We start from the raw sequence: 27,891 nt of genomic DNA, 5'->3' as shown, positions 1-27,891 counted from the left end.
ACGAGTCGATGCGTGTTGTGTGAGGTGTGATTAGGCTGGTCAAGACCCGCCTTACGTTGCTTCTGATTGGTTTATTATTGTGTGATGCCTGCCATAGTTGGTTAGATTTAGGCACAAGGAGACATGGATTGGTCTGGGATTGTTATCTCAGTCAGTCAATCAGAGTTACTCAAGCTACGACAAGCAATGAGGACCACAGTTCTTTATCATGAAAAAAATAGAGTATTGAATGGGAAAATATAAGCGTGAGAAATGTCAAGTGTGGCGTGTGGTGTGAGAATGCGTCAAATTGCGTGACTGTCACACTCAAAGTGTGAGACTTGGCAGCTCTGTAACTATAACAGCAGCTAACTATCCTAGCAGCTAACTATAACAGCAGCTAACTATCACAGCCGCTAACTATCACAGCAGCTAACTATCACAGCAGCTAACTATCCTAGCAGCTAACTATCACAGCAGCTAATTATCCTAGCAGCTAACTATAACAGCAGCTAACAATCACAGCAGCTAACTATCCTAGCAGCTAACTATCACAGCAGCTAACAATCACAGCAGCTAACTATCACAGCAGCTAACTATCCTAGCAGCTAACTATCACAGCAGCTAACTATCCTAGCAGCTAACTATCACAATCGCTAGCTATCACAGCCACTAACTATAACAGCAGCTAACTGTCACAGTAGCTAACTATCACATTGACCTGACACTGACCAAACAAACACAGACTAAACAAAAACTGACCAAACACTGATTAAAACACTGACCAAACAAGAGCTAAGCCTGAGTCGATGCAGCGTCTACGTATATAATGTCTATGGGTCTAATATCCTAAAAAAAAAAAACACCCATAAATATTGACCACCGGGTGTCCTCAGTGAGCAACGTTTGTAACTAAGGTGAGTAATAATAATAATAATAATAATAATAATAATAAATTGTGTGTGTGTGCGTGTGAGTTTAATTCAAAATTAAATTAGCATTAGGAATTGAGTGTTTACAAGGTGAGTTTAAAGCAGATTTAACTTTTATTCTGAATTAAAGAGAAACTAAAGCTCCCATGTAAACCATCCATGAAAACGCTACTTAACCTCCCACGTTTCTATAGCAACACATACTTCCTACGGGCAGTGGACTCGTATTAATAGATTTTAGTTTTATCTTACACAGTAACTGTATGGTGTACATATATAATATATATGCTCACTTCAGAAACCACAAAATATATATATATATATATATGTGTGTGTGTGTCTGTCTGTGTGTGTGTGTGTGTGTGTGTGTGTGTGTGTGTGTGTGTGTTTGTGTGTTTGATGCAGCGATACGTATATGGCTTTCCATATTTCATGCACTGAATCTTCCCACTCTGTGATCTGACTGTGAATGCAGCTTCTTGTTTGATGTGCCTTTGATGATGGACATGAAATAATGTCCACATCACCACAGGCAACGACTTCAAAGAGAGAACAGTGACGTTCTGTTGCTCAGGCCGAGCGTGGCCCGGACCCAGCTCCACATCCACTCACAGGCACAGCACATAAAAGATCAGCTCCTAATTGAGACGCTTTCATCTCAAACACACACACACACGCACACACACACACACACACACACACACACACACACGCACACACACACACACACACACACACACACACACACACACACACACACACACACACACACACACACACACACACACACACACACACACACACAGTACTGGAGTCACTGAATTATAAAAGGTTCACGTGATAATTAACTTTTTTAGTGAGAATAACTAGACTGTGTCGAATATAAAAAATACATGTTAACAGAAATGACATCAAAATATATATCTTTGTCAACTAACTGTCAACAGTTATTTTTTTGTGTATATTTGTTTTTTGTCTGTGTTGTGTTTTGGGCCTATGCTATGAATCTAGATTACATGAATCTATGTTTGCTGCTTCAACTAACCAAACGTTCCCTGTCAGACAGGAGCTGTACTACAAACATTGATCACCTATGATCACAACACGTGTTTACAGCCTCGCTACGTGCACGTGCAAATGAAAGGGGTGGAGCTTGCAGCGTCTGACCAATCAATAGAGAGAACTGTCAGACTGAGCGTCTTTACAATGAATGGAGGAACAGTTTATAATCTTAAATAAATATAATTAATATAAATCCATGATGACAGTGAAGAGCAACAGTGTTAGTGCAGCCCACCAGGAGGCGGAGCTTTTATACTCGCTCAGATCTGATCCACTTCATAACTTGATAATGACCAGGTTGATGAAGTTTAAAATTATAATAATTAAAATCCATAATTCAGACCAAAAACAATCCTGTTGTTACAGAAAAGACAGGAATGATAGAACTCAGACAGGAAGCTGCTGATACTGTTAATGTGTAAAAGTGTGATTATTTATGATATTAATCCATTAGATGATAAACAGACAGCGCTCTGCAGTTAAACTTTATTACAGCACACACGTGTTTCTATTCAGGTAGATCTATTTATCACACACTGGGATGAGAACACATTGTCTATGTTCCTGCTGATAATATTTGTCCCAACGTATGAATTAATTAATAAATGAATTAATTAATGACTTTAGCCGTCCGTGCACACAGATCGACACACAGGCTTCATCAGCTGACTGTAAATCAGTTCATTAGATATACAGTAAATCTATATCTTTCCTACAGGATGTTATTGGTAAATGAAAAGATAGAATTTATAATTAATAATCTTCATTCCTAAACTCAGCTGTCAGATCTGCACCAACCAGGATCATCTAACAATGAGCAGGTTGTTTTCTAAGAGATCTGATTGGTCAGGAGGCGGGGCTTTAGAACTCACTAAGATCCAGAACAAAACCTAGTCGTGACCAGGTTAGTCGTTCAGCATTAGTTGCCATAGTGATTAAGCTCCAGCCAGTTTTGTAGTCCAGCACACATTGATAAATCTCAGAAGTTAGCATAAGAGCTAATCTAGCTTCGTAGCTTACTGAAGGTTTACGAGATAATTATTGAGCAATGAGTGAGAATAACTAGACTATGACTAATATTAAAACAATACATTTTAACAATTACATCAAAATATTTTTTTTGTAAACTAATAAAAATGTAACTATATTTTCATCACATGGACAAAATCCAATCAGAACTCATGTGGTCTGCATTGTTGTAGTTCTATGTGTATTTGTTGTCATGTTGGGCTTTTTTTTGTAGCAAATAGTGAATGTGGTTAAATTGGCAAAAAATAATCATGAAATCTGGTAAAAAGAGGTTAAAAGTGACAATAATAGGTCAACATTTGTGACATTAGGTGTAAAAGTGGTAGAAATGGTTTATAAGTGATGAACATGTTTGGAAAGTGGAAAAAATGTGTAGAAAAGTCATTGAAATGTGATGTAAAAGTGTCAGAAATGTGAGAAATGTAGTAAAAATACATTTAAAGGAGCAAAAATATGAAAATAGTGATGAAAATAGGTTAAAATATGGTGAGTTTGGTGGAGTTGGAGAAAAATAGTGAAAATAAGCAAAATGAGATCAAATTGTTAAAAAAAATTTCTGTTTCTTGAAGGCATCTGGTGAAGCCCTCCCAGTGTCTCACGACCCCAAATGGGTTCCTGACCTCAAAGTTGCGAACCCCTGCTCTACAGGACTACAGATCCCACAATGCAATGCACCAAACTTTTCCAACAATGTCAATGAGAGAGTTTACAGTGAAGATCAAAACAAACTTTAAAGTGACAATTTTAATTTTTTTGTTGAGCAAATGATTTAAATCTAAGAAAGATATGATTTATTAATAAAAAACATAAAGACTTAATAACTGAAAGTGTTCATTTCTGTTCCCAGGTTGGTCACTGAGAACCACTTCTTATTTACGGTGACGATCTGACCAATACAGAGCACCATCATCTGCATATTGTTGAGTTTTAGGATCCAATGTTCTCATGGAGCACAGGTTCCTGTAGGTGATAATGAACCAATATATATGCATCATGCAGAACTGATCCTGGTGCTCCACACTGCAGCTGAGCTCTCTCTCACGCACGCACACACACGCATTCATGCACACACGCAAGCGCACACACACACCACACACACACACACACATTCACACACACACACGCAAGCACACGCACACACACATTCACAAGCACACGCAAGCACACACACACACGCACACAGACACACACACACACACACACACACACACACACACACAGACACAGACACACACACACACACACACACACACACACACACACACACACACACACACGCACACACACATACACACACACACACACACACACACACACACACACACACACACACACACACACAGACACAGACACAGACACACACACACACACACACACACACACACACACACACGCAAGCACACACACACACACGCACACATTCACACGCACACGCAAGCACACACACACACACACACACACACACACAGACACACACACACACACACACAGACACACACACACAGACACACACACACACACACACACACACACACACACACACACACACACACACACACACACACACACACACACACACACATTCACACACACACGCAAGCACACACACACACACACACACACACACCACACACAAACACATTCACACACACACACGCAAGCACACACACACACACACACATTCACACACACACGCAAGCACACACACACACAGACACACACACACACACGCAAGCACACACACGCACGCACACACACACAGACACACACAGACACACACACACACACACACACATTCACACACACACGCAAGCACACACACACACACACACACACACACACACACACACACACACACACACACACCACACACAAACACATTCACACACACACACGCAAGCACACACACACACACATTCACACACACACACAGACACACACACACACGCAAGCACACACACGCACGCACACACACACAGACACACACACACACACACACACACACACACACACACACACACACACACACACACACACACACACACACATTCACACACACGCAAGCACACACAGACACACACACACACACACACACACCACACACACATTCACACACACGCAAGCACACGCACACACACACCACACACACACACACATTCACACACACACGCAAGCACACACACACACAGACACACACACACACACACACACAAGCACCACACACGCACGCACGCACACACACACACACCACACACGCACGCACGCACGCACACACACACACACACACACACACACACACACACACACACACACACACACACACACACACACACACACACACACACACACAGCTGAATGAAGGAGGAAACATGTCGAGCACAAAGACTCATTGATCTTCAAATGACTCAGATATGGATTGATTTTGTTGCTTTAAAAGTGAATTATTGATGCTTTACCAGTGTGTGTCCTGTTCACCGTGTTCACCCTGTTCACCCTGTTCCATCGTTTCTTCTTCTTTTCCGTTAAATCCACGTTTATTTATCTCTAACTGTTTAACTTTACTCCTTAAACTGAAGATAATAAATGTGATTAAACCACAATAATCATTAATTATGAAGCAGCAGACTGCTCTGCACTACTGTAATATATCATAGTTACATTTATATATATATTATGATCATATTTATATCTGCATTATTGTAAATACTTGTTGTGTTGTTGTCCCGTCTTTATCATTTCTATATTTTACATCGTGGTGTTTGTAAATGTGTGGAGCATTTCTTATACATGTAGTGGATTCTTCATGTTCAACAGACATGTACAGTATCTGGTGCTTTGGGACGACTACTGTATATAAATCAAGTCCATTTATCATTTACACTATACACAACATGACTCCAAAAAACACACAAAACAACAAGGAAAGAAAAACTGCACATTGTTCCCTGTTTGAACGGTTTTTATTCTAAATGCGTCTCAGATAAACTCATTTCTGTTTTATAGAAAAAATAACAGAACAGGTTTTCTTTTATTATTTGTTTATCGATTTTTTTATTCATATTTTTTACGTTTTCTGTTTATTTATTCATGTTTTCATTTCTTTGTATTAACAGGAAAACCAGGAACAAACTGAGAATGAAGTAAAAACACTTTTCATAGAATTATAATTACAATTACAATTACAAACTCAATCTGAACTCAGTTACAATTCAGTTATTGTTAAAACAGCAACAGATGTTTTCAAATTAAATTACAATTATAATTATGCAATAATTGTAATTAATTATCAATTACATGAGTACAATTATAATTGACCCCAACCCTGCTTTATGTTTGTTATCAAAAACACAGAAAACAAATACAAAAATACACTAAATGAAATTACATAATAATTGTAATTAATGATCAATTACGTGATTACAATTATAATGGACTCCAACCCTGATGACAGTGTGTGTAGTTGTGTAGCACTGTGTGCGACATGCAGCTTCTCTTTTCTGAACAAACGTTAGAAACAGAATTTATTCTCGTCTGGACTTTTTTATGCGTCATTTCTCTCCTGATCATATTCTCCAGTACAGGTTCCTGACACGCCCACCGTACGTAAACTAACCAAAAGCTAGTGAATGAAGGCGGTCTGAAGCAAAGGAGGCGGACTGGGTGATGATGTCATTATTTTAGGACTGTCTAGAAATCACAGAACACAGAGTTTTCCCAACGATTGTAAATGTCATTAAAATCCGTGAAAATGATAAAGTTCACTTTTAATTTGAAACGCCTTCATTGATTTACAATGTAACATGTTGATTTGATCAGATTATTGATCAGATTATTGCAGAGGATTCTTCTGTCTGAGTCTCAGTTAAAATCTCTCCTTTTTTCCCTCAGATTAACGTTTGTTTGTGTAGAAAGCCTGATTTTATTAACATCTTCCATTCCTGCATTCAGAAATAATCAGAGCATCATCATCATCATCAATACGGTACCTGCACTAAAGCGTGACCATGTGTGATGATCTGCAGGTTTGAGGAAATAATAATAATAATAATTTCACAGCTTTAATCCACAGAGATGTTTGCAGTGAAACACAAACATACATAATACACAGTTTGAAATAGAAATAGTTTCAATCCTTATGGATCTGATGTGTGATTATTCACTCTGTAGTGGATCAAACTGTGACTTTACGTTGGACATAGTATAAATTTTTGGAATCACTGTGGACCAACGTGGACAGAATTTTTTTCACTATTGGAGCAGCATCATGCTGGACTGATCACATGATCACTCCAACGACACCACAACCTACAGTGTGGACGGTACAAATAAAATATAATGAAATGGAACACATGTTGTTCTGCCTAAAATTGATAGATGTGAACATAATAATAGGAATACTGATGTCATCCTTTGGTGTGTTTGTGTGTCAGTTTAGAAGAAGAAGAAGAAGAAGAAGAAGAAGAAGAAGAAGAAGAAGAAGAAGAAGAAGAAGAAGAAGAAGAAGAAGAAGAAGAAGAAGAAATAACTCACGAATCTCACCGGCCTCATCACAGCATCCTCAGATACTAAGCAGCATCATAAAAAGAAGCAGCATACGAATAAAAAGAAAAATAAAAGCAAACGCATATGACGAAGAGACCTCCCCATCCTCCTCAAACCGCCACCGAAGCAGCAAAGCACCATCCAAAGCCCCATCACATACCGAGACCTAATGAGAAGAATAAGAAGAAAAGCAGAACAGACCCAATACCCCTCCAAGAGAGACGAATCTCACCCGCAAGAATAATCAGAAGAAAATGAACAAAAGATAAGAAGAAGAAGAAGAAGAAGTTTCACACACTCCTGATTATCAACATTCATTTCCTTAAATAAAACGTATAAAACATAAAATGTGTTTTCAGAACTGTGTAATATTAAAGCTGAGAATCATTATCAATTCTTCCCACATGTGATCAATCACATGTGATCAATCACTACATTAATGTCAGATTATCTCAGATGTAGAAACAGACCAATCGTCCTAAAGGTGGAGCTTCATTAAACGATGAGAAAATTCACAACAAATCAACCAAATATGAAGCAGATTTATAACTTTAACCAAAATGTGTCCAACACTGAATAAACTTTAGTCCATCACTGTGTTTTTATCAGAAACTGTTAAAATGATTAAACCTAATGTGTATTTCAGACTGTCCTACACAATCCATCCACACATCCATCTTCAGACCCGCTTATTCCCATTTATCAGGGTCACGGGGGTCTGCCGGTGCCAATCTCCAGCTCTCATAGGGCGCTGTGCGGGGGTACACCCTGGACAGGGCGCCAGTCCATCACTGGGCAACACAGACACAGACAACCATTCACTCCAGAGACTCAATCAACCTTACAGTCATGTTTTTGGATTGTGGGAGGAGCCGGAGGAAACCCACGCAGCACGGGGAGAACATGCAAACTCCACACAGAAATGACCCAAGTGTCCACCCCAGGGCTTGAACCCAGGACCTTCTTGCTGTGAAGCGGACGTGCTAACCACTAATCCACCGTGTGCCGTCATCCACACACATTTATCACTTATTGATCCTACAGTGATCAATATGTCTGACTGTAAACACTCTTGCTAAAAACTGTTTCAATGTCCATTAAAAAAACAAAACAAATTTTGTAGATGTTTTCAAAAACAAGGAAAAAGAACTAAACTATACAGTATGTGATCCAAAAACATCCAAACATAAAACAGAAACAGTAAAAAAACAAGAACGTAGCAGAAAAAACAACGTTAATATACAATAAGACTCCTAAAGCACTTTCTTAATAAAAACAATGTTCATTTAAAAAATGATAAAACATTAGAGTCATTGTAGATGAAGTTTGAATCCCTGTGTCCAACACTAATAAAAACACTTTGAAAATAATCAGAATTTTTACTCAAAAACTGATTTTTTTTTAAACTTCTCTCTCACACTAACAATTGAAGTTTTTCACTGATGGAAACAATAAATGATTGTTAAAAACTAATGACCAACATCTCCATAATGTCATGTAATATGTGGATTTTTGTCTAAACTGCATTTTTGAGATGTTTGAAATCTGCCTTTAAACGCTAACAACTGCTGACTGCACACAGTGACGGATTAGTGACTTAAAGCTACATGTGATCATTAACATAGGGTAGGGGTTCTCAACCTTGGAGTCAGGACCCCATTTGAGTTTCAGATCATTTTTGTTTATTTTTACCATTTTTCTACAACTTCACCAAACTTTTCATATTTTAACCTATTTTCATCACTTTTTCATACCATATTTTTTGCTCCTTTTAATGTATTTTTGCTACATTTCTCCTATTTCTGACACTTCTACATCATATTTTAATGACTTTTCTACACATTTTTCCACTTTCCAGACATGTTCATCACTTCTAAACCATTTCCACCACTTTTACACCTAATGTTACATATGTTGACCTATTATTGTCACTTTTAACCTCTTTTCATCAATTTAGCCACATTCACTATTTATCATGTCCATTATTTACCAGTTTAAACTAATTGTTCTAATATTGACACTTTGAACCATTTTTACCATTTTTTCTGTCTGTTTTTATCCACTTTAATTCACAACATTTAACCAATTTCTATGGTTTTTAAAATCTCATTTCACCTCCTTTTCCACCATTTTTATTCACTTTGAACCATTTTATTAATGATTAAAACCATGATTTCCATCTTTAAGATGACTATAATAATAATAATAAATGTTCCTGGATAACAGTGGATATTATTCAGATGAATAAATAAATGTGGTTATCACAGATTCATAGAACAATAGACCATCATTTTACTGACTTTATGGATGGACCCCAAAAATCTCTCCTTTATTCCCCCTTATAGATGGTCCTGTCTCCACATGACTGTTCTTCAATGTTCAGAATTAGATTTGACAAAAAAGACCAGAGGAGGAGAAACATATACAAGAAAGAGTTTCACATTTATTTGATATCAAACAGGAGTTGAATTAAATACCAGCAGATGAAGGAAAAACCAAATCAGTGCTGAAACTTTTCACAATGTTGTTTTTTTTTTTTTTTTTTTAAACCAGCTAATAAATAAAAAATGGCCAAAGGACACGCATCAGTGAAAACAAAGGAACGTCTTTCTCCTTCCAGGCTGAAATAAATTACACCAGAATCCCATTGGCTCATGGAGCGTCTGTGCTGAACGGAGAAACGTCATTGGACCAAAGCAAAAAGCACTTCACGAGAAGGAGGTGAGCATGACTTTAAATGGTTTTCATATTCAAACGTACACGTGTGTGACCGCGGCGTAAACATCCCATCGAAGGGTTTTTTATACTTCAAGTGTACCTGTAGTGAAAACATATACAGCAAAAAATGTGTTTGTTGTATAAGTGTATAAACAAAATATGTGCACCTTTAAAAAAAAAAAAAAAAACCCCAACACATTAAAAGTACTTAGTAGAATGATTTGATACTTTCTGGCATACACTATGGAGAGTGTGGGAAACCTTTACCACTGAGGGCCACATTATTCACAGTCATGTCAGCATTTAGAATAAAAACCTGTTCTGAGCATTAATACAGGGAAGAACAATGAGTTTGTTGTCATTTCATGAGTTTTTGGTGTATTTTATTGTTTTGTTTAGTTTTTTGTCATCATATTTTCTCTCATTTTGCGCTTTCCGTTATTGTTTTGCGTGTTTTTAAAGTCATTTTGCAGGTTTTCCTTTTATTTCGTTTTGTTGTTGTTTTGTGTGTTATAAGTCAATTTGTGTATTGTTGTTGTCATTTTGGAGATATTTTTTTTGTGTATTCGTTTTCTGTGTTTTTGTTGTCGTTTTGTTATTTTGAAATTTTTCTCTAATTTTGTGTTGCAGTTTTTTGTTTTGTTTCTATTTTGTGTGTTATTTTGTGAATTTATGTTGTGTATCATGTATTTTTTGTAAAAAAAATGTTAAAGTCATTTTATGCATTTACGTTAGGGGCCGCCAGTTGCCTATATCTAACAGTGACAAAGAGCAGCATCCAGATTGTATGTTAGGAGAGAATTAAATATCACCTTTTCACCAACTACCTCACAGACAAAGCTGTTGTTAGCAGCAGAAACGAGCCATGGCTGAGTAGTTAGATGTTGGTTAAACTGTTCTCAGTGTGTATCTCGTACCAATATTATGGAGCCAACATCTAGATAACTCTGACTTAGTGTCGTTATTTGGCTAACAGATGCTAAATAAATAGTTCTGTGGGGTTTTTCTCTTGTTGTCATAGCAACCATTAGCTTTACACTACACCATTGTTCATTGTTCATTGTTCAAAAACTAGACCAATGTAACACTGTTGCCTAGCAACAGCTAACAGGTATCAACCAACGTGTGTCATGTCCCCATATGTCTCAAGGTTAAAAATCGTTCTTAAAAGTCCTTTTAATGCATATTTTTAAAAAAAAATGAGCACATTTTGTTTATTAGTAATACATTCAACACATTTTTTTGTTATATATACTTTCACTACAGGTACACTTTAACAAACGCTTCTTTTTCTTAAGGAGTGTAAAATAGATTTTCCCCAGCTGATATTTTGACAACAGTTAAATGTGCAATAGAGAAAATATAAGGCCTGAGTCAGATCTACTGGTGACCACGCCCACTAAAGAGACGAGTGGTGACCACGCCTACTAGAGAGACGAGTGGTGACCACGCCCACTAAAGAGACGAGTGGTGACCACGCCTGCTAGAGAGACGAGTGGTGACCACGCCCGCTAAAAAGACGAGTGGTGACCACGCCCGCTAAAGAGACGAATGGTGACCACGCCCACTAAAGAGACGAGCGGTGACCACGCCCGCTAAAGAGACAAGTGGTGGCCACGCCCCCTAAAGCAACGAGTGGTGACCACGCCCCCTAAAGAGACGAGTGGTGACTACGCCCTCTAAAGAGACGAGTGGTGGCCACGCCCACTAAAGAGACGAGTGGTGGCCACGCCCACAAAAGAGACGAGTGGTGATCACGCCCCCTAAAGCAACGAGTGGTGACCACGCCCGCTAAAGAGACACCACATCTCGTCTTGCTCTAATCTAGTGGTGACCACGCCCACTAAAGCCACGAGTGGTGACCACGCCTGCTAAAGCAATGAGTGGTGACCACGCCCGCTAAAGAGATGAGTGGTGACCACACCCACTAAAAAAACTAATGGCGGCCACGCCCACTAAAGAGATGCAGCGTCTTGTCTCGCTCTGATCTAGTGGTGCCACGCCCACTAAGGAGACGAGTAGTGACCACGCCTGCTAAACTGACGAATGGTGGCCCCGCCCACTAAAGAGATAAGTGGTGACCACGCCCGCTAAAGAGACACCACATCTCGTCTTGCTTTGATCTAGTGGTGGCCACGCCCACTCCGCTCCAATTCGCTGGATTAGTGTGTCCATGAATAATGTGCAAAAGTCTTCATTCGTTTGTTCCCAACAGGCAGGAAGTGACGTCACTCAGAGGCTGGTAATGAGCTGCATCTGTCCGTCGCTAGGCCCCTCCCCCTCGCTAGGTTCCTCCACTTTGCCCTCACAGTCCTGGCTGTTAGCGTGAGTGATGCAGCCCTCGCTGGTGCCTCTGTTGATGTGATAGTAGGACAAAGGCTGCGGCGCTTCGGGCGAGTCCTCGCTCTGCGGCGAGGGGGACGCTACCCCTGGCTCCTCCCCCTCATCTTCGGGGGCGTACGGCGACCCTGAGGGTGGAGGCTCTTTCACAGAGTCTCTGCTGTTGGGCGAGGCGGCGTCCGCCTGTTCGGTGGCAGTCTCAGTGTCAGAGGTGTGGGTGGAGCTATAGAGCAGAGAGTGAGTCCTCTGGGGGAGCAGCGGTGCCTCCAGTGCCTCCTTGTGGTGAGGGTGGAGCAGCAGCTCCAGCGTGGTGGGACCTTTCTGCGGCGACGAAGCGTCAGCGCGGTCGACCGTGACGGGATCGCCTTCGCTCTGGCCCATGGTCACCCTGGTCTGAGGGGGCGGAGCCCGGTCCCGCTCCCTCAACACGTCCCGGCCTTTGGGCGGCGCCGCACGCGGCCGCAGGTTGTTGTGGACAATCTCCGAGATGATCATCTTCTCAAAGGAGGCGTCGTCCAGGCGGAGGCCATCCAGGTCGGTGGGCGCGTCCCTCAGGGAGTAGCTGTTATTAAAGTTGCCGTTGAGGGGGAGGGTGTCCATGGTGCTGAGGTCCCTGCTGGTGGTCAGGGACGGCTGTCCTGCAACCAAAGCACAAGGCAGCGCGTCAAAGGGGAGGAGCCACCATCACAAATCCGTACACTCTGAAGGATTGCTTATTGACACAACCACACCATCCAACATCATCCAACACCATCCAACACCATCCAGGATTGTATATCCAATCACTGAGGATATTCATCGATGAACCACACCTGCATTTCTACTAGTAGTACTAGTAGTGTGTTTTTAGCCTACGAGTAGTACTAGTAGTGTTTTTTTAGTCTACTAGTAGTATGAGTAGTGTTTTTAGTCTACTAGTAGTACTAGTAGTGTGTTTTTAGCCTACTAGTAGTACTAGTAGTGTTTTTTTAGTCTACTAGTAGTACGAGTAGTGTTTTTTGTCTACTAGTAGTACTAGTAGTGTTTTTTTAGTCTACAAGTAGTACTAGTAATGTGTTTAGTCCACTAGTAGTACTAGTAGTGTTTTTGGTCTACTAGTAGTACTAGTAATGTGTTTAATCCACTAGTAGTACTAGTAGTGTTTTGTTAGTCTACTAGTAGTAATAGTAGTGTTTTTTTAGTCTACTAGTAGTACTAGTAGTGTTTTTTTAGTCTACTAGTAGTACTAGTAGTGTGCTTTTAGTCTACTAGTAGTACTAGTAGTGTGCTTTTAGTCTACTAGTAGTACTAGTAGTGTTTTTGGTCTACTAGTAGTACTAGTAGTGTGTTTTTACCCTACTAGTAGTACTAGTAGTAGTGTTTTTAGTCTATTAGTAGTACTAGTAGTGTTTTTAGTCTACTAGTAGTATTAGTAGTGTTTTTTAGTATACTAATAATACTAGCAGTGTTTTTAGTCTACTAGTAGTACTAGTAGTGTGTTTTTAGTCTACTAGTAGTACTAGTAGTGTTTTTTAGTATACTAGTAGTACTAGCAGTGTTTTTAGTCTACTAGTAGTACTAGTAGTGTTTTAGTCGACTAGTAGTACTAGTAGTGTTTTTGGTCTACTAGTAGTACTAGTAATGTGTTTAGTCCACTAGTAGTACTAGTAATGTGTTTAGTCTACTAGTAGTACTAGTAGTGTTTTTGGTCTACTAGTAGTACTAGTAATGTGTTTAGTCCACTAGTAGTACTAGTAATGTGTTTAGTCTACTAGTAGTACTAGTAGTGTTTTTAGTCTACTAGTAGTACTAGTAGTGTTTTTAGTCTACTAGTAGTACTAGTAGTGTTTTTAGTCTACTAATAATATTAGTAGTGTGTTTTTAGTCTACTAGTAGTACTAGTAGTGTTTTTAGTCTACTAGTAGTACTAGTAGTGTTTTAGTCTACTAGTAGTACTAGTAGTGTTTTTAGTCTACTAGTAGTACTAGTAGTGTTTTTAGTCTACTAGTAGTACTAGTAGTGTTTTTAGTCTACTAATAATATTAGTAGTGTGTTTTTAGACTACTAGTAGTACTAGTAGTGTTTTTAGTCTACTAGTAGTACTAGTAGTGTTTTTAGTCTACTAGTAGTACTAGTTGTGTTTTAGTCTACTAGTAGTGTTTTTAGTCTACTAGTAGTACTAGTAATGTGTTTAGTCCACTAGTAGTACTAGTAATGTGTTTAGTCTACTAGTAGTACTAGTAATGTGTTTAGTCCACTAGTAGTACTAGTAATGTGTTTAGTCTACTAGTAGTACTAGTAGTGTTTTTAGTCTACTAGTAGTACTAGTAGTGTTTTTAGTCTACTAATAATACTAGTAGTGTGTTTTTAGTCTACTAGTAGTACTAGTAATGTGTTTAGTATACTAGTAGTACTAGCAGTGTTTTTTAGTATACTAGTAGTACTAGCAGTGTTTTTAGTCTACTAGTAGTACTAGTAGTGTTTTAGTCGACTAGTAGTACTAGTAGTGTTTTTGGTCTACTAGTAGTACTAGTAATGTGTTTAGTCCACTAGTAGTACTAGTAATGTGTTTAGTCTACTAGTAGTACTAGTAGTGTTTTTGGTCTACTAGTAGTACTAGTAATGTGTTTAGTCCACTAGTAGTACTAGTAATGTGTTTAGTCTACTAGTAGTACTAGTAGTGTTTTTAGTCTACTAGTAGTACTAGTAGTGTTTTTAGTCTACTAGTAGTACTAGTAGTGTTTTTAGTCTACTAGTAGTACTAGTTGTGTTTTAGTCTACTAGTAGTGTTTTTAGTCTACTAGTAGTACTAGTAATGTGTTTAGTCCACTAGTAGTACTAGTAATGTGTTTAGTCTACTAGTAGTACTAGTAGTGTTTTTGGTCTACTAGTAGTACTAGTAATGTGTTTAGTCCACTAGTAGTACTAGTAATGTGTTTAGTCTACTAGTAGTACTAGTAGTGTTTTGTTAGTCTACTAGTAGTACTAGTAGTGTTTTTAGTCTACTAGTAGTACTAGTAGTGTTTTTAGTCTACTAATAATACTAGTAGTGTGTTTTTAGTCTACTAGTAGTACTAGTAGTGTTTTTAGTCTACTAGTAGCACTAGTAGTGTTTTTAGTCTACTAGTAGTACTAGCAGTGTTTTTAGTCTACTAGTAGTACTAGTAGTGTGTTTTTAGTCTACTAGTAGTACTAGTAGTGTTTTTTAGTATACTAGTAGTACTAGCAGTGTTTTTTAGTATACTAGTAGTACTAGCAGTGTTTTTAGTCTACTAGTAGTACTAGTAGTGTTTTAGTCTACTAGTAGTACTAGTAGTGTGTTTTTAGTCTACTAGTAGTACTAGTAATGTTTTTTAGTATACTAGTAGTACTAGCAGTGTTTTTTAGTATACCAGTAGTACTAGCAGTGTTTTTAGTCTACTAGTAGTACTAGTAGTGTTTTTAGTCTACTAGTAGTATTAGTAGTGTGTTTTTAGTCTACTAGTAGTACTAGTAGTGCTTTTAGTCTACTAGCAGTACTAGTAGTGTTTTGTTAGTCTACTAGTAATACTAGTAGTGTTTTTAGTCTACTAGTAGTATTAGTAGTGTGTTTTTAGTCTACTAGTAGTACTAGTAGTGTTTTGTTAGTCTACTAGTAGTACTAGTAGTGTGTTTTTTACTCTACTAGTCGTACTAGAAGTGTTTTTAGTCTACCAGTAGTACTAGTAGTGTTTTTTTAGTCTACTAGTAGTACTAGTAGTCGTGTTTTTAGCCTACTAGTAGTACTAGTAGTGTTTTTAGTCTACTAGTAGCACTAGGAGTGTTTTTTTTAGTATACTAGTAGTACTAGTCGTGTTTTTTAGTAAACTAGTAGTACTAGCAGTGTTTTTAGTCTACTAGTAGTACTAGTAGTGTTTTTAGTCTACTAGTAGTACTAGTAGTGTTTTTAGTCTACTAGTAGTACTAGTCGTGGTTTTAGTCTACTAGTAGTACTTCTAGTGTTTTGTTAGTATACTAGTAGTACTAGTCGTGTTTTTTAGTAAACTAGTAGTACTAGCAGTGTTTTTAGTCTACTAGTAGTACTAGTAGTGTTTTGTTAGTCTACTAGTAGTACTAGTAGTGTTTTTAGTCTACTAGTAGTACTAGTCGTGTTTTTAGTCTGCTAGTAGTACTAGTCGTGTTTTTAGTCTACTAGTAGTACTAGTAGTGTTTTTAGTCTACTAGTAGTACTAGTTGTGTTTTTAGTCTACTAGTAGTACTAGTAGTGTGTTTTTAGTCTACTAGTAGTACTAGTAGTGTGTTTTTAGTCTACTAGTAATACTAGCAGTGTTTTTTAGTCTACTAGTAGAACTAGTAGTGTTTTAGTCTACTAGTAGTGTGTTTTTAGTCTACTAGTAGTACTAGTAGTGTTTTTTAGTATACTAGTAGTACTAGCAGTGTTTTTAGTCTACTAGTAGTATTAGTAGTGTGTTTTTAGTCTACTAGTAGTACTAGTAGTGTTTTGTTAGTCTACTAGTAGTACTAGTAGTGTTTTGTTAGTATACTAGTAGTACTAGTCGTGTTTTTTAGTAAACTAGTAGTACTAGCAGTGTTTTTAGTCTACTAGTAGTACTAGTAGTGTTTTGTTAGTCTACTAGTAGTACTAGTAGTGTTTTTAGTCTACTAGTAGTACTAGTAGTGTGTTTTTAGTCTACTAGTAGAACTAGTAGTGTTTTTAGTCTACTAGTAGTACTAGTAGTGTTTTTTAGTATACTAGTAGTACTAGCAGTGTTTTTAGTCTACTAGTAGTACTAGTAGTGCTTTTAGTCTACTAGTAGTATTAGTAGTGTGTTTTTAGTCTACTAGTAGTACTAGTAGTGTGTTTTTAGTCTACTAGTAGTACTAGTAGTGTTTTTAGTCTACTAGTAGTACTAGTAGTGTGTTTTTAGTCTACTAGTAGTACTAGCAGTGTTTTTAGTCTACTAGTAGTACTAGTAGTGTTTTTAGTCTACTAGTAGTACTAGTAGTGTTTTTAGTCTACTAGTAGTACTAGCAGTGTTTTTAGTCTACTAGTAGTACTAGTAGTGTGTTTTTAGTCTACTAGTAGAACTAGTAGTGTTTTTAGTCTACTAGTAGTACTAGTAGTGTTTTTAGTCTACTAGTAGTACTATTAGTGTTTTTAGTCTACTAGTAGTACTAGTAGTGTTTTAGTTTACTAGTAGTACTAGCAGTGTTTTTAGTCTACTAGTAGTACTAGTAGTGTGTTTTTAGTCTACTAGTAGAACTAGTAGTGTTTTGTTAGTCTACTAGTAGTACTAGTAGTGTGTTTTTAGACTACTAGTAGTACTAGTAGTGTGTTTTTAGTCTACTAGTAGTACTAGTAGTGTGTTTTTAGTCTACTAGTAGTACTAGTAGTGTTTTTAGTCTACTAGTAGTACTATTAGTGTTTTTAGTCTACTAGTAGAACTAGTAGTGTTTTTAGTCTACTAGTAGTACTAGTAGTGTTTTTAGTCTACTAGTAGAACTAGTAGTGTTTTTAGTCTACTAGTAGTACTAGTAGTGTTTTTAGTCTACTAGTAGTACTAGTAGTGTGTTTTTAGTCTACTAGTAGTGCTAGTAGTGTTTTTTAGTCTACTAGTAGTACTAGCAGTGTTTTTTAGTATACTAGAAGTACTAGTAGTGTTTTTAGTCTACTAGTAGTATTAGTAGTGTTTTTAGTCTACTAGTAGTACTAGTAGTGTTTTTAGTCTACTAGTAGAACTAGTAGTGTTTTTAGTCTACTAGTAGTACTAGTAGTGTTTTTAGTCTACTAGTAGAACTAGTAGTGTTTTTAGTCTACTAGTAGTACTAGTAGTGTTTTTAGTCTACTAGTAGTACTAGTAGTGTGTTTTTTAGACTACTAGTAGTACTAGTAGTGTGTTTTTAGTCTACTAGTAGTGCTAGTAGTGTTTTTTAGTCTACTAGTAGTACTAGCAGTGTTTTTTAGTATACTAGAAGTACTAGTAGTGTTTTTAGTCTACTAGTAGTACTAGTAGTGTTTTTAGTCTACTAGTAGTACTAGTAGTGTTTTTAGTCTACTAGTAGTACTAGTAGTGTGTTTTTAGACTACTAGTAGTACTAGTAGTGTGTTTTTAGTCTACTAGTAGTGCTAGTAGTGTTTTTTAGTCTACTAGTAGTACTAGCAGTGTTTTTTAGTATACTAGAAGTACTAGTAGTGTTTTTAGTCTACTAGTAGTATTAGTAGTGTGTTTTTAGTCTACTAGTAGTACTAGTAGTGTTTTTTAGTATGCTAGTAGTACTAGAAGTGTTTTTTAGTATACTAGTAGTACTAGCAGTGTTTTTAGTCTACTAGTAGAACTAGTAGTGTTTTAGTCTACTAGTAGTACTAGTAGTGTTTTTAGTCTACGAGTAGTACTAGTAGTGTTTTTAGTCTACGAGTAGTACTAGTAGTGTTTTTAGTCTACTAGTAGTACTAGTAGTGTTTTGTTAGTCTACTAGTAGTACTAGTAGTGTTTTTAGTCTACGAGTAGTACTAGTAGTGTTTTTAGTCTACGAGTAGTACTAGTAGTGTTTTTAGTCTACGAGTAGTACTAGTAGTGTTTTTAGTCTACTAGTAGTACTAGTAGTGTTTTGTTAGTCTACTAGTAGTACTAGTAGTGTTTTTAGTCTACGAGTAGTACTAGTAGTGTTTTTAGTCTACGAGTAGTACTAGTAGTGTTTTTAGTCTACGAGTAGTACTAGTAGTGTTTTTAGTCTACTAGTAGTACTAGTAGTGTTTTTAGTCTACTAGTAGTACTAGTAGTGTTTTTAGTCTACTAGTAGTACTAGTAGTGTTTTTAGTCTACTAGTAGAACTAGTAGTGTTTTTAGTCTACTAGTAGTACTAGTAGTACTAGTAGTGTTTTGTTAGTCTACTAGTAGTACTAGTAGTGTTTTTAGTCTACGAGTAGTACTAGTAAAGCCCAAAGATTCACTAGTAGTACTAGTAAAGCCCAAAGATTCACTAGTACTACCAGTACATTTTAAATGTCTCACTAGTAGTAGGGTTGGGTAAGTAGGGTAACTATTGACACATACCCCTCACTAAATTATTTATATCTCTAAAAGTATTCGTCCAATCAAACTAAAAATGTACAGTTTTACTCTTGAATTGTCACAAAACATTTGGTAAAAATTCTGAATTTTTCTAGACTGAAGTGCGTGAGTTAATTGTTGAAATGACGTGGAATGACTCTATTGAGTCTTTTATTGATTGACAGAGGATGGTTGGATGGTTGGATGTTGGATGGACTAAACGTGTCAGAAACCAGTGTTCTCCTCAGGCTGTACTTACTTGTGCTCCACTGTGGATGTGAAACTACTTCTTCATATTTCATCCCAACAGGAATTTAAAGAAAAAATAAAAAACCCAAACAAATACTTTGAAAATTCAAAGATTGACTCAATTAACTTCACACCACATCCATCCTCATTAGAATCAATTTAGGAAGTCATCAATAATGGAGAAATGACAAGAAAGGATGGAAACACATGAAAGGCAGAGGTTGATGACATCATCATCATCATCAGCAGCAGGGGTGGAGTCAGCCTTGCAGATATGTCCAAATATTAGGGAAACATGTTCACTTGTGGAATAAAGCAATACAATGTGTACATGTGTGTTTCTGACTATGTTGGATCCATTTCTAATGGGATCCACGCTGGTATACCAAAAGTTCCCATTCAAAATCAAGAAATCCAAGATGGCTGCCATCCTTGTCGCAAATTTTGGTATTTTCTCATAACTTTGGTTCTATTTGACATAGAAACATGATCTCAGTGGTGAATTATAGAATTTCAGGGTCCATTAACTTAATAATAAATCTTAAAATACCCAAAATTGTGCTTAGAGCAAGATCCAAAATGGCAGCCACCTATATTTTGACTTTAAATCTTACCATAACTTTGGTTCTGTTAGATGTTGAAACATGATTTTTGGGGACAAGGATGATCATGAAATAGCTTAAAATACTATACATTTGCAGGATTTAACAGATTTTTAAAATTACAAATATAACACCATAGCTGTAATTAATTATCAATTACGCAATTACAGTTCATCTGCAGGTTACAGGTTTTTAGAATGCTGCATAAAGTCTCCACTATAGAATATAGAGGCTGTAATTATAACATATATTATAACTGACTTTAGTTAAAAAGGTAAAGAGTCCTCAAAGAGCTACACTGATTATTATTAGACAGGGTTGGGGTCAATTACATTTTCCTTTTACAATTATGTCTTCAATTATTCATGTTCAATTACAACTCAATAATTACGGTGACCGGCATTATTTCCAATTACAATTAAAAGTGAACTTTTTATTTTCCCATGAATGTCAGTTATAATTACGTTTTCAATTACTAAAGTTCAAATTCAATTAATCACATTTACTGAACCTGAAATAAATCACTCCATAAAACATAACTTTCCTCTTGTATTAGCTTTCTGTTAGCATCTCTTATAAAATCCAAGATGGCTGCCATCCGTGTCGCAAATATTGGTATTTTGTCGTAACTTTGATTTTATTTGACATAGAAACATGATCTCAGTGGTTTTCAGAGCCAAATAATTCAATAATCCATCTTAAAATACCGTAAATTGTGCTTAGAGCAAGATCCAAGATGGCCGCCATCCATATTGCGAATTTCAATCTGAGCATAACTTCAGTTCTGTTAAACATGTGGCAAAATGTAAGTTTTTGGGCATAAGGATTGTCATAAAAGATCTTAAAATATTGTAAATTAACAGTATTTAGCAGATTTTTAAAATCACATTTGTAATCACGCCATAATTGTAATTAATCATCAATTACGCAATTACAGTTATAATTGAACCAATCCTGCTTGCCAGCCTTCTATTTTGAAAATTTAAATTGCGATTTTATTTAAATATTAATCAGCTATCTACATCACATGAGTTTAATCACTGTACATGTTGCCAAGTGCCACAAAAAAACACATCATCAGATCAGTGCTTATGAAATACAAGAAAATAGAAATATTAATTCATGTTTTGATGGGGATTAAAATCAAATCATTCACCCTTTAAATGGCCTATTTGTTATATACAGTTGTGGCTGCAAAGAAAATCACAATTTAACCCTTTCCATGTGTAGTGTTGTGGTGACCATCTTATATCTTGCTCTGGATGTAATTTACAGTATTTTATGGTTATTTAATGACAATCCATATCCTAAAAAACCTACATTTTCCCACAAAGAACATGTTTCTACGTCTGACAGAACTGCAGTTATGGTAAATTCACAATACTGATGGTGGCCATCTTGGATTTTTGATTTTCAGTGGGAACTGTTGCGTTTTGCCAGCATGAAAAAATGATTTCAGGATCCTGAAAAACACCCATGTGCACGTGTTGATGCTTTGTTCCAGAAGTGAACATGTTTTTGACATATCTGCCATGAGCTCAGAAAAATAGAAAGAAAAGAACAGCGAACACACACACGCACACACACACACAGGCATGCACGGTGCAATGACTCACATCATGTGTGTGTGCTCAGGCTCTCTGGCCTTAGAACCGCTGAGATGCAAAACAAACAAATAAATAAAGAAAGCAGTAAAACAGATGCTTCTTTCAGTGGCTGCAGAAACAAAATCAGGCCAAGGAGGAGAAAAAGCAGGTCCTACTGGTCAGATTCAGTCCTCCCACTGGTCCCAGTCCAAACCAATTCAGCTGATCACACAGTGTGTTAGAGCGACTTAAACACTTAGACTAAAACACTCTATAGTTGGAGACGAGATCAAAGGACGACTGAATCATGGACTCAGCAGGTGAGAGGGTTCACCAGCAAGAACAAGTGTGTGTGTGTGTGTGTGTGTGTGTGTGTGTGTGTGTGTGTGTGTGTGTGTGACACAATCAGCTCACACTAAATGTTATTGGCTGTTGTAATAACATCACTCCTGGCCAATGACGTGCAGTCAGGGTAGGCAAGGTAGGCAGTGCCTACCCAAGGGCTGAATTGATATTTTGATTATTTGTTTAAATTATAATATAATTATAAATGATTTATTCACATTAATATTAATAATAATAATAATAATAATAATAATAATAATAATAATAATAATAATAATAATAATAATAACTAGAACTGCAAGCAGTTATTAAAGGCGGCCAAGCCTTCCCGCACGACTCGGCCCCCAGGTTTCGCGGAGCCCGTGGAAGTATGTCACAAAGGATGACGGGCTTGTGGCGAGCGTCAGGACACAGGCCAACGTGTCATTTGCTGTGAACACGTGGATATGAAGTTTTGGAAGATGTGATATAAAATGTGAAAGTTACAGGCCAAAATGGGTTTGTACCCATTATAACGCCACCTAGTGGCACACATCTTGGTATGGGTGATCTGTGTGCTCTTATATATCTACCCTGTAAATTTCACAGCCCTCAACAAAATAGTTCAGCTGAAATAAGATATGGCCTCAGGAGCGACTCACGGTCATATCCACGAGCCATTAAAAGATATACATTTCCCATATTTGCAGCGCCCCCTCGTGGCCTAAATTATTCAAATCTTGCGCATACCCTCACAGACACATGCCAACCAACACCAATCTTAGATTTGGTGTTGTTAGCCTTTATTTTGACCGAGATATGCACCATTTAATGTTTTTATAGCTAGCTAGAAAATTTTACTTGTTAATAATTTGCGCATATTTTGCCCAAACAAAATTCTTTGCTACAATTTAGATCAGGTTCAAAGTAAAACTCTATGTGCCAAGTTTCATGCTGATTGGACAAAACCCCAAAAAGGAATTTGAAAAAGTAGGTTTTTGATATGTCGTGACTTACAAAGAGAAATGTGCTGTGGGAGTGGGCGTGGCCTATGTCAGAAGATGCGACTCTATGTAGGAAACATGTGGTTATGAAGTTTATGAAGATGTGAATTAAAATGTGAAAATTAAAGGCCAATATGTGTTTGCAATTATAGCGCCACCTAGTGGCACAATTTTTGGTATGGGTGGTCTGTGTGGTCTCCTATATCTACCCTGTAAATTTCACTGCCCTCAACATAATAATTCAGCAGAAATAAATGTTTGTTTATTTATATGTTATGATTTAATAAGCCACACCCACTTTGACCAATCACAATTAACTTTGAGATATCGCCTCAGGAGGGACCCAAGATCATACCCTCCAAATTTGGTAAAAATTGGTCGTGCCAATTAAGAGATATAAATATTCGTTATTTGTAGCGCCCCCTAGTGGTCTACGTCATTCAAATTTGGCGCATACCCTCACAGTCACATGCCAACTAAGGATCTCAGATTTGGTGTTGTTAGCATTTATTTTGATCGAGATATTCAGTTCGCATTTTTATGGCTTGCGAGAAAACTTTACTCGTTAATAATTTGCGCATATTTTTCACAAACAAAATGATTTGCTGAACTTTAGATCACGTCCAACTGAAGACTCTACGTCCCAAGTTTCACGCTCATAGGACAAAACCCCAAGGAGAAGTTTGAAAAAGTAGGTTTTCCAGTTTTTGTGATTTTGCTCCAACAAAAGTCGAAGTGAAAATGGGCGTGGCCTAGCCCAGGTGATTCAGTGCTATTCAGGGAGTTTATGGATATAAAGTTTTTAAATGTGCGACATACGGTGTAGGAGTTATAGGCCAAAACAAAGCTAAAATTTGTTGACCTTGGTAAAGTGCCACCTGTTGGCGGACATACGTGAATTTTTGCGTCCAAGGTACGCTGGGGGTCCTGAACCCACCCTTCAAAGGGCACCGCCCTCCCATGCACGGTTTAAAAAAATAAAAGGTAACTATAATAATAATCCTAACGAATACAATAGGGTTCCTAGTATCCTCACTAACCAGCTTACAGACTCATACTGTGCTGTTTACTGGTCATGTGACTCCTGAGTCGTGCTCTGATGGATGAGACGCTCAGATGTTCCAGATGTGACTGAAGCAGTGTGTTTCAGTCCCAGCCTGGGTTTGTGGTGCAGAGCTACACACTCAACATCTATATTCCCTTTGATCATCAAACGCTGCAGACTGAGCCGCACTGCGTCACCAGCTGCTCTCTGATTGGCTCTCTGCTGCGTTGTTGGAGAGGAACTAGGTCAGCACGTGCTAACGCTAAGGCTGCAGCATCTCACACACAGAGCGCTAGCACACAACTAGCCACGCTAATAATCACGCTGCACATCACACGCAAACACTTTCAATAAGAAATCAGGTTTTTTTTCAGATGCAGGAGATTTTCTCGCTGATTTAAAGCGTTCACGTTACTTTAAGAAGATCAAATAAAAGCAACGAGCTTTGTTGTGTGCGTGGCTCAATGTTCTCGTCCTCGTTCACAATTTCTGTTTCCTCAGTAAAGTTCTGCTAATGAGAAGCTTTTGGTTTAGAGTGAACACTATCTATTCATTTAGTTATACATTATTATTACCTTTTTATTGATATATATTTATATATATGTATTTATTAATTTTTATAAATTTGATTTTATACTTTATTTATATATATTTTATTTATTTATATTGAATTATTTATTTTCATTTATATTTATATATTTTGATTTATTCGATTCTTTATGTTTTTATTTGTATATTTTTGATGTATTCATTTATATTTATTTATCAGATAAAGACATTGTGTATGCCTCATGGATCAATAAATCAAAGATGTAAAAGGTTGAAACTGTTTTGTTGATTACTGATCATTTCTCAATCGATCCTGGATGTATTAATCAATGAGGCTCACAATATGTATTTATCTGATCGTCTCCATCAGATTTAATTGATCCTTCACTGTTTGTCCTAAAATCCAAAATTTTGAAGACAAAAGTCCTTTTGGGTGTGAGTCCTTCAACAGTCAGAAATTGACTAACTTCAGCCACCAGAGCGTGTCAGCGCACTGTTTAAAGGGGGTATTATGTAAAAATCACTTTACAAGCTTTATATCATGTTAGTGTGTCATTACCTCCTGAAAAACACACCTCCAGTGTTTCTCAGAGTGATTCACATAGTTTTGAATAATCTTTAAATCTCCTGCCAGCAGCCATTTTCCTGCTGTTATGCTCGAGGGGATGAGGCTCCGCCTTGGGGATGAGACCCCTCCCCCTCCTCTGTTCTCTACCTTAGTTGAGCTCACAGCACCCGCCTCTGCAGATGTTGCTTTTCATTTACTTATTTTAAATAGTTTTGAAAGAAACCCCTGGCTTATGTTGTGTGTGCTCATTAAAGTAAAAAAAAATGTTAAAAAAAAAAAAACTTGCACCCCTCCCCCTGCTTCCAGGACGCACCTCTGTCAAAAACAGCTGAGAGATAACTACGATCGGTTTACTCTGCTCATCGTAGTAGCTGTCTGCATTTAGAAAACAATTGGTCAACAATGGTTGGAGTTTATCTTTGGATCTTTATGTTTGTTCCAGGCACTTTTCAGACAAGAGCTTATTATTAGTGGATTCATAAATACACTAAAAAACAATGTGATCCCTACTCTGGACTACTGCTTCAGAGCCTGTGTGTGTGTGTGTGTGTGTGTGTGTGTGTGTGTGTGTGTGTGTGTGTGTGTGTGTGTGTGTGTGTGTGAGCACCTGGAGGAGACGGGGTGTTGCACACCACAGTTTCAGCCAGAAGGTTGTTATAGGGGTTAGTGTCGTGGGTTCGGAGGAGGGGGTTAGTGAGGAGGTAGTTTCCAGTCATCCCTGAAACGACAGCAGGAAGAAGAAGAAGAAGAAGAAGAAGAAGAAGAAGAAGAAGAAGAAGAAGAAGAAGAAGAAGAAGAAGAAGAAGAAGAAGAAGAAGAAGAAGAAGAAGAAGAAGAAGAAGAAGAAGAAGAAGAAGAAGAAGAAGAAGAAGGTGTTAGTGAGGAAGAAGAAGAAGAAGCACAGAGGAGGAGGAGTCAACGTCACATCTTTGATCTTCCACAGTAGCAGATCAAAGAATAACACACACACACACACACACACACACACACACACACACACACACACACACACACACACACACACACACACACACACACACACACACACACACACACACACACACACACACACACACACACAAAATGACTCCAAAAACACAAAAACAGAAAGAAATACACACAGTGGCCCTCATTTATTAACTGTTCATACGATTCATTGTTGAAAATGTATTGATCCAGTTAGATTGATTGAATGGTGATCAGCCAATCACAGCCAGCCATTTGACGAAGGTAAACAAAGAGTGACAAAAAAATGGTCCAAAAGTGGCAAAACTTTTAACATTAAAAAGAAACTAGGTGGTATGAAATGCTAAAGGTAGCTTAAATGAGCAACATGTGGCAAACAATAGTGAAAAAGGGAAAAAATGTGGAACAAAATGTCGGAAAAAAGGAAACAAGTGTTATTTATTGGGTCAAATGGAGCTTTTTTAAATGAAAAGTGGCAAAAAATGGTTAAAGATTGGACAAAAACTACATAAAAGTGTCAAAATGAACATGTAAAAATAGAGAAAAATGAGGAAAAAGGAATATTTCTTGGAAAAAAAAAGCTAATTCTGAAAAGTTTCCCTCTTAAAGTTTTCTGTGAAAATAAATATTTAAAATGAAGACATAAAGAGCCACATGTTGAGAATCACTGACCTAAAAACAGCTTTAGTAAATGAATTTATTAGAGTCAATTTAGCCACTCCTCCTCCTCATACAAGCTCCTCCTCCACATTAGCTCCTCCTCCCCACATGAACTCACCCTGGTTGAGTGTGGAGGTGCTGTTGATGTCTGCAGAGATGAAGGATGACTCTGACTGTTTCCTCACCGTGTCGTTCCACATCCTCCTGATGCGACTCTGAGTGGGACAAACACACGTCACATCAGCCTGTCATCCTGTGCTCTGGGATCTGTTGCTCAGGCCTTTCTCATCGCCACTTATACACACACATTGTGAGTCTCTGGTCTGCGCACGCCGCATGCCGGTGTAATGGTCTGGCTGGGCCCTTTGGGGTGAGACTTTAGCAATAACTAAGGTGTCAAAAAAAAAAGGTGACCTGGGGCACTCTGGGGGGCTCGTCGGTGCGCCTAGGGGCTGGCCCAAATACCTGTTTTAGATATTACCACTCACTCCTTCCCTCTGTCCACAGACACCATTATAGCTGAGCCTCACACCTACAACTTCACAAGAGTGGAGAAGAGTTGATTATTGTAAAGTGAGAGTGAGATGTGAAGTTGTAGGTGTGAAGCTTAGGTATAATGGTGGTGTCTGTGGACAGAGGGAAGGAGTGAGTGGTAAAACCTAAAACAGGTCTAAAGTTAAGCCCAGTACCAGTTTTATCCACAGTCTAAGACATGTCAGTGCATCA

At 37.7% G+C, this 27,891-nt stretch overlaps 1 protein-coding gene across 1 annotated transcript in view; it reads right to left on the bottom strand.

Moving 5' to 3' along the window:
• Positions 1-10,905: 10,905 nt before the first annotated feature.
• LOC114478870 (adhesion G protein-coupled receptor L2-like) overlaps positions 10,906-27,891 on the bottom strand; it is a 39,403-nt gene continuing 22,417 nt past the window's right edge. The window contains exons 7-9 of the mRNA XM_028472188.1: positions 27,284-27,380; positions 26,147-26,257; positions 10,906-13,240 (exon numbers count right to left, since the gene is read on the bottom strand). Of these exons, the coding sequence (XP_028327989.1) occupies positions 12,495-13,240; positions 26,147-26,257; positions 27,284-27,380 (954 nt within the window). The 3' untranslated portion in view covers positions 10,906-12,494. The remainder of the gene's footprint in view (positions 13,241-26,146; positions 26,258-27,283; positions 27,381-27,891) is intronic.

The sequence above is a fragment of the Gouania willdenowi genome, chromosome 17, assembly GCF_900634775.1.
Source record: "Gouania willdenowi chromosome 17, fGouWil2.1, whole genome shotgun sequence".
In the NCBI taxonomy this organism is placed as follows: domain Eukaryota; kingdom Metazoa; phylum Chordata; class Actinopteri; order Blenniiformes; family Gobiesocidae; genus Gouania; species Gouania willdenowi.
Note: the sequence above shows the minus strand (reverse complement) of the source record. Positions and strands in the feature narration are given on the sequence as shown.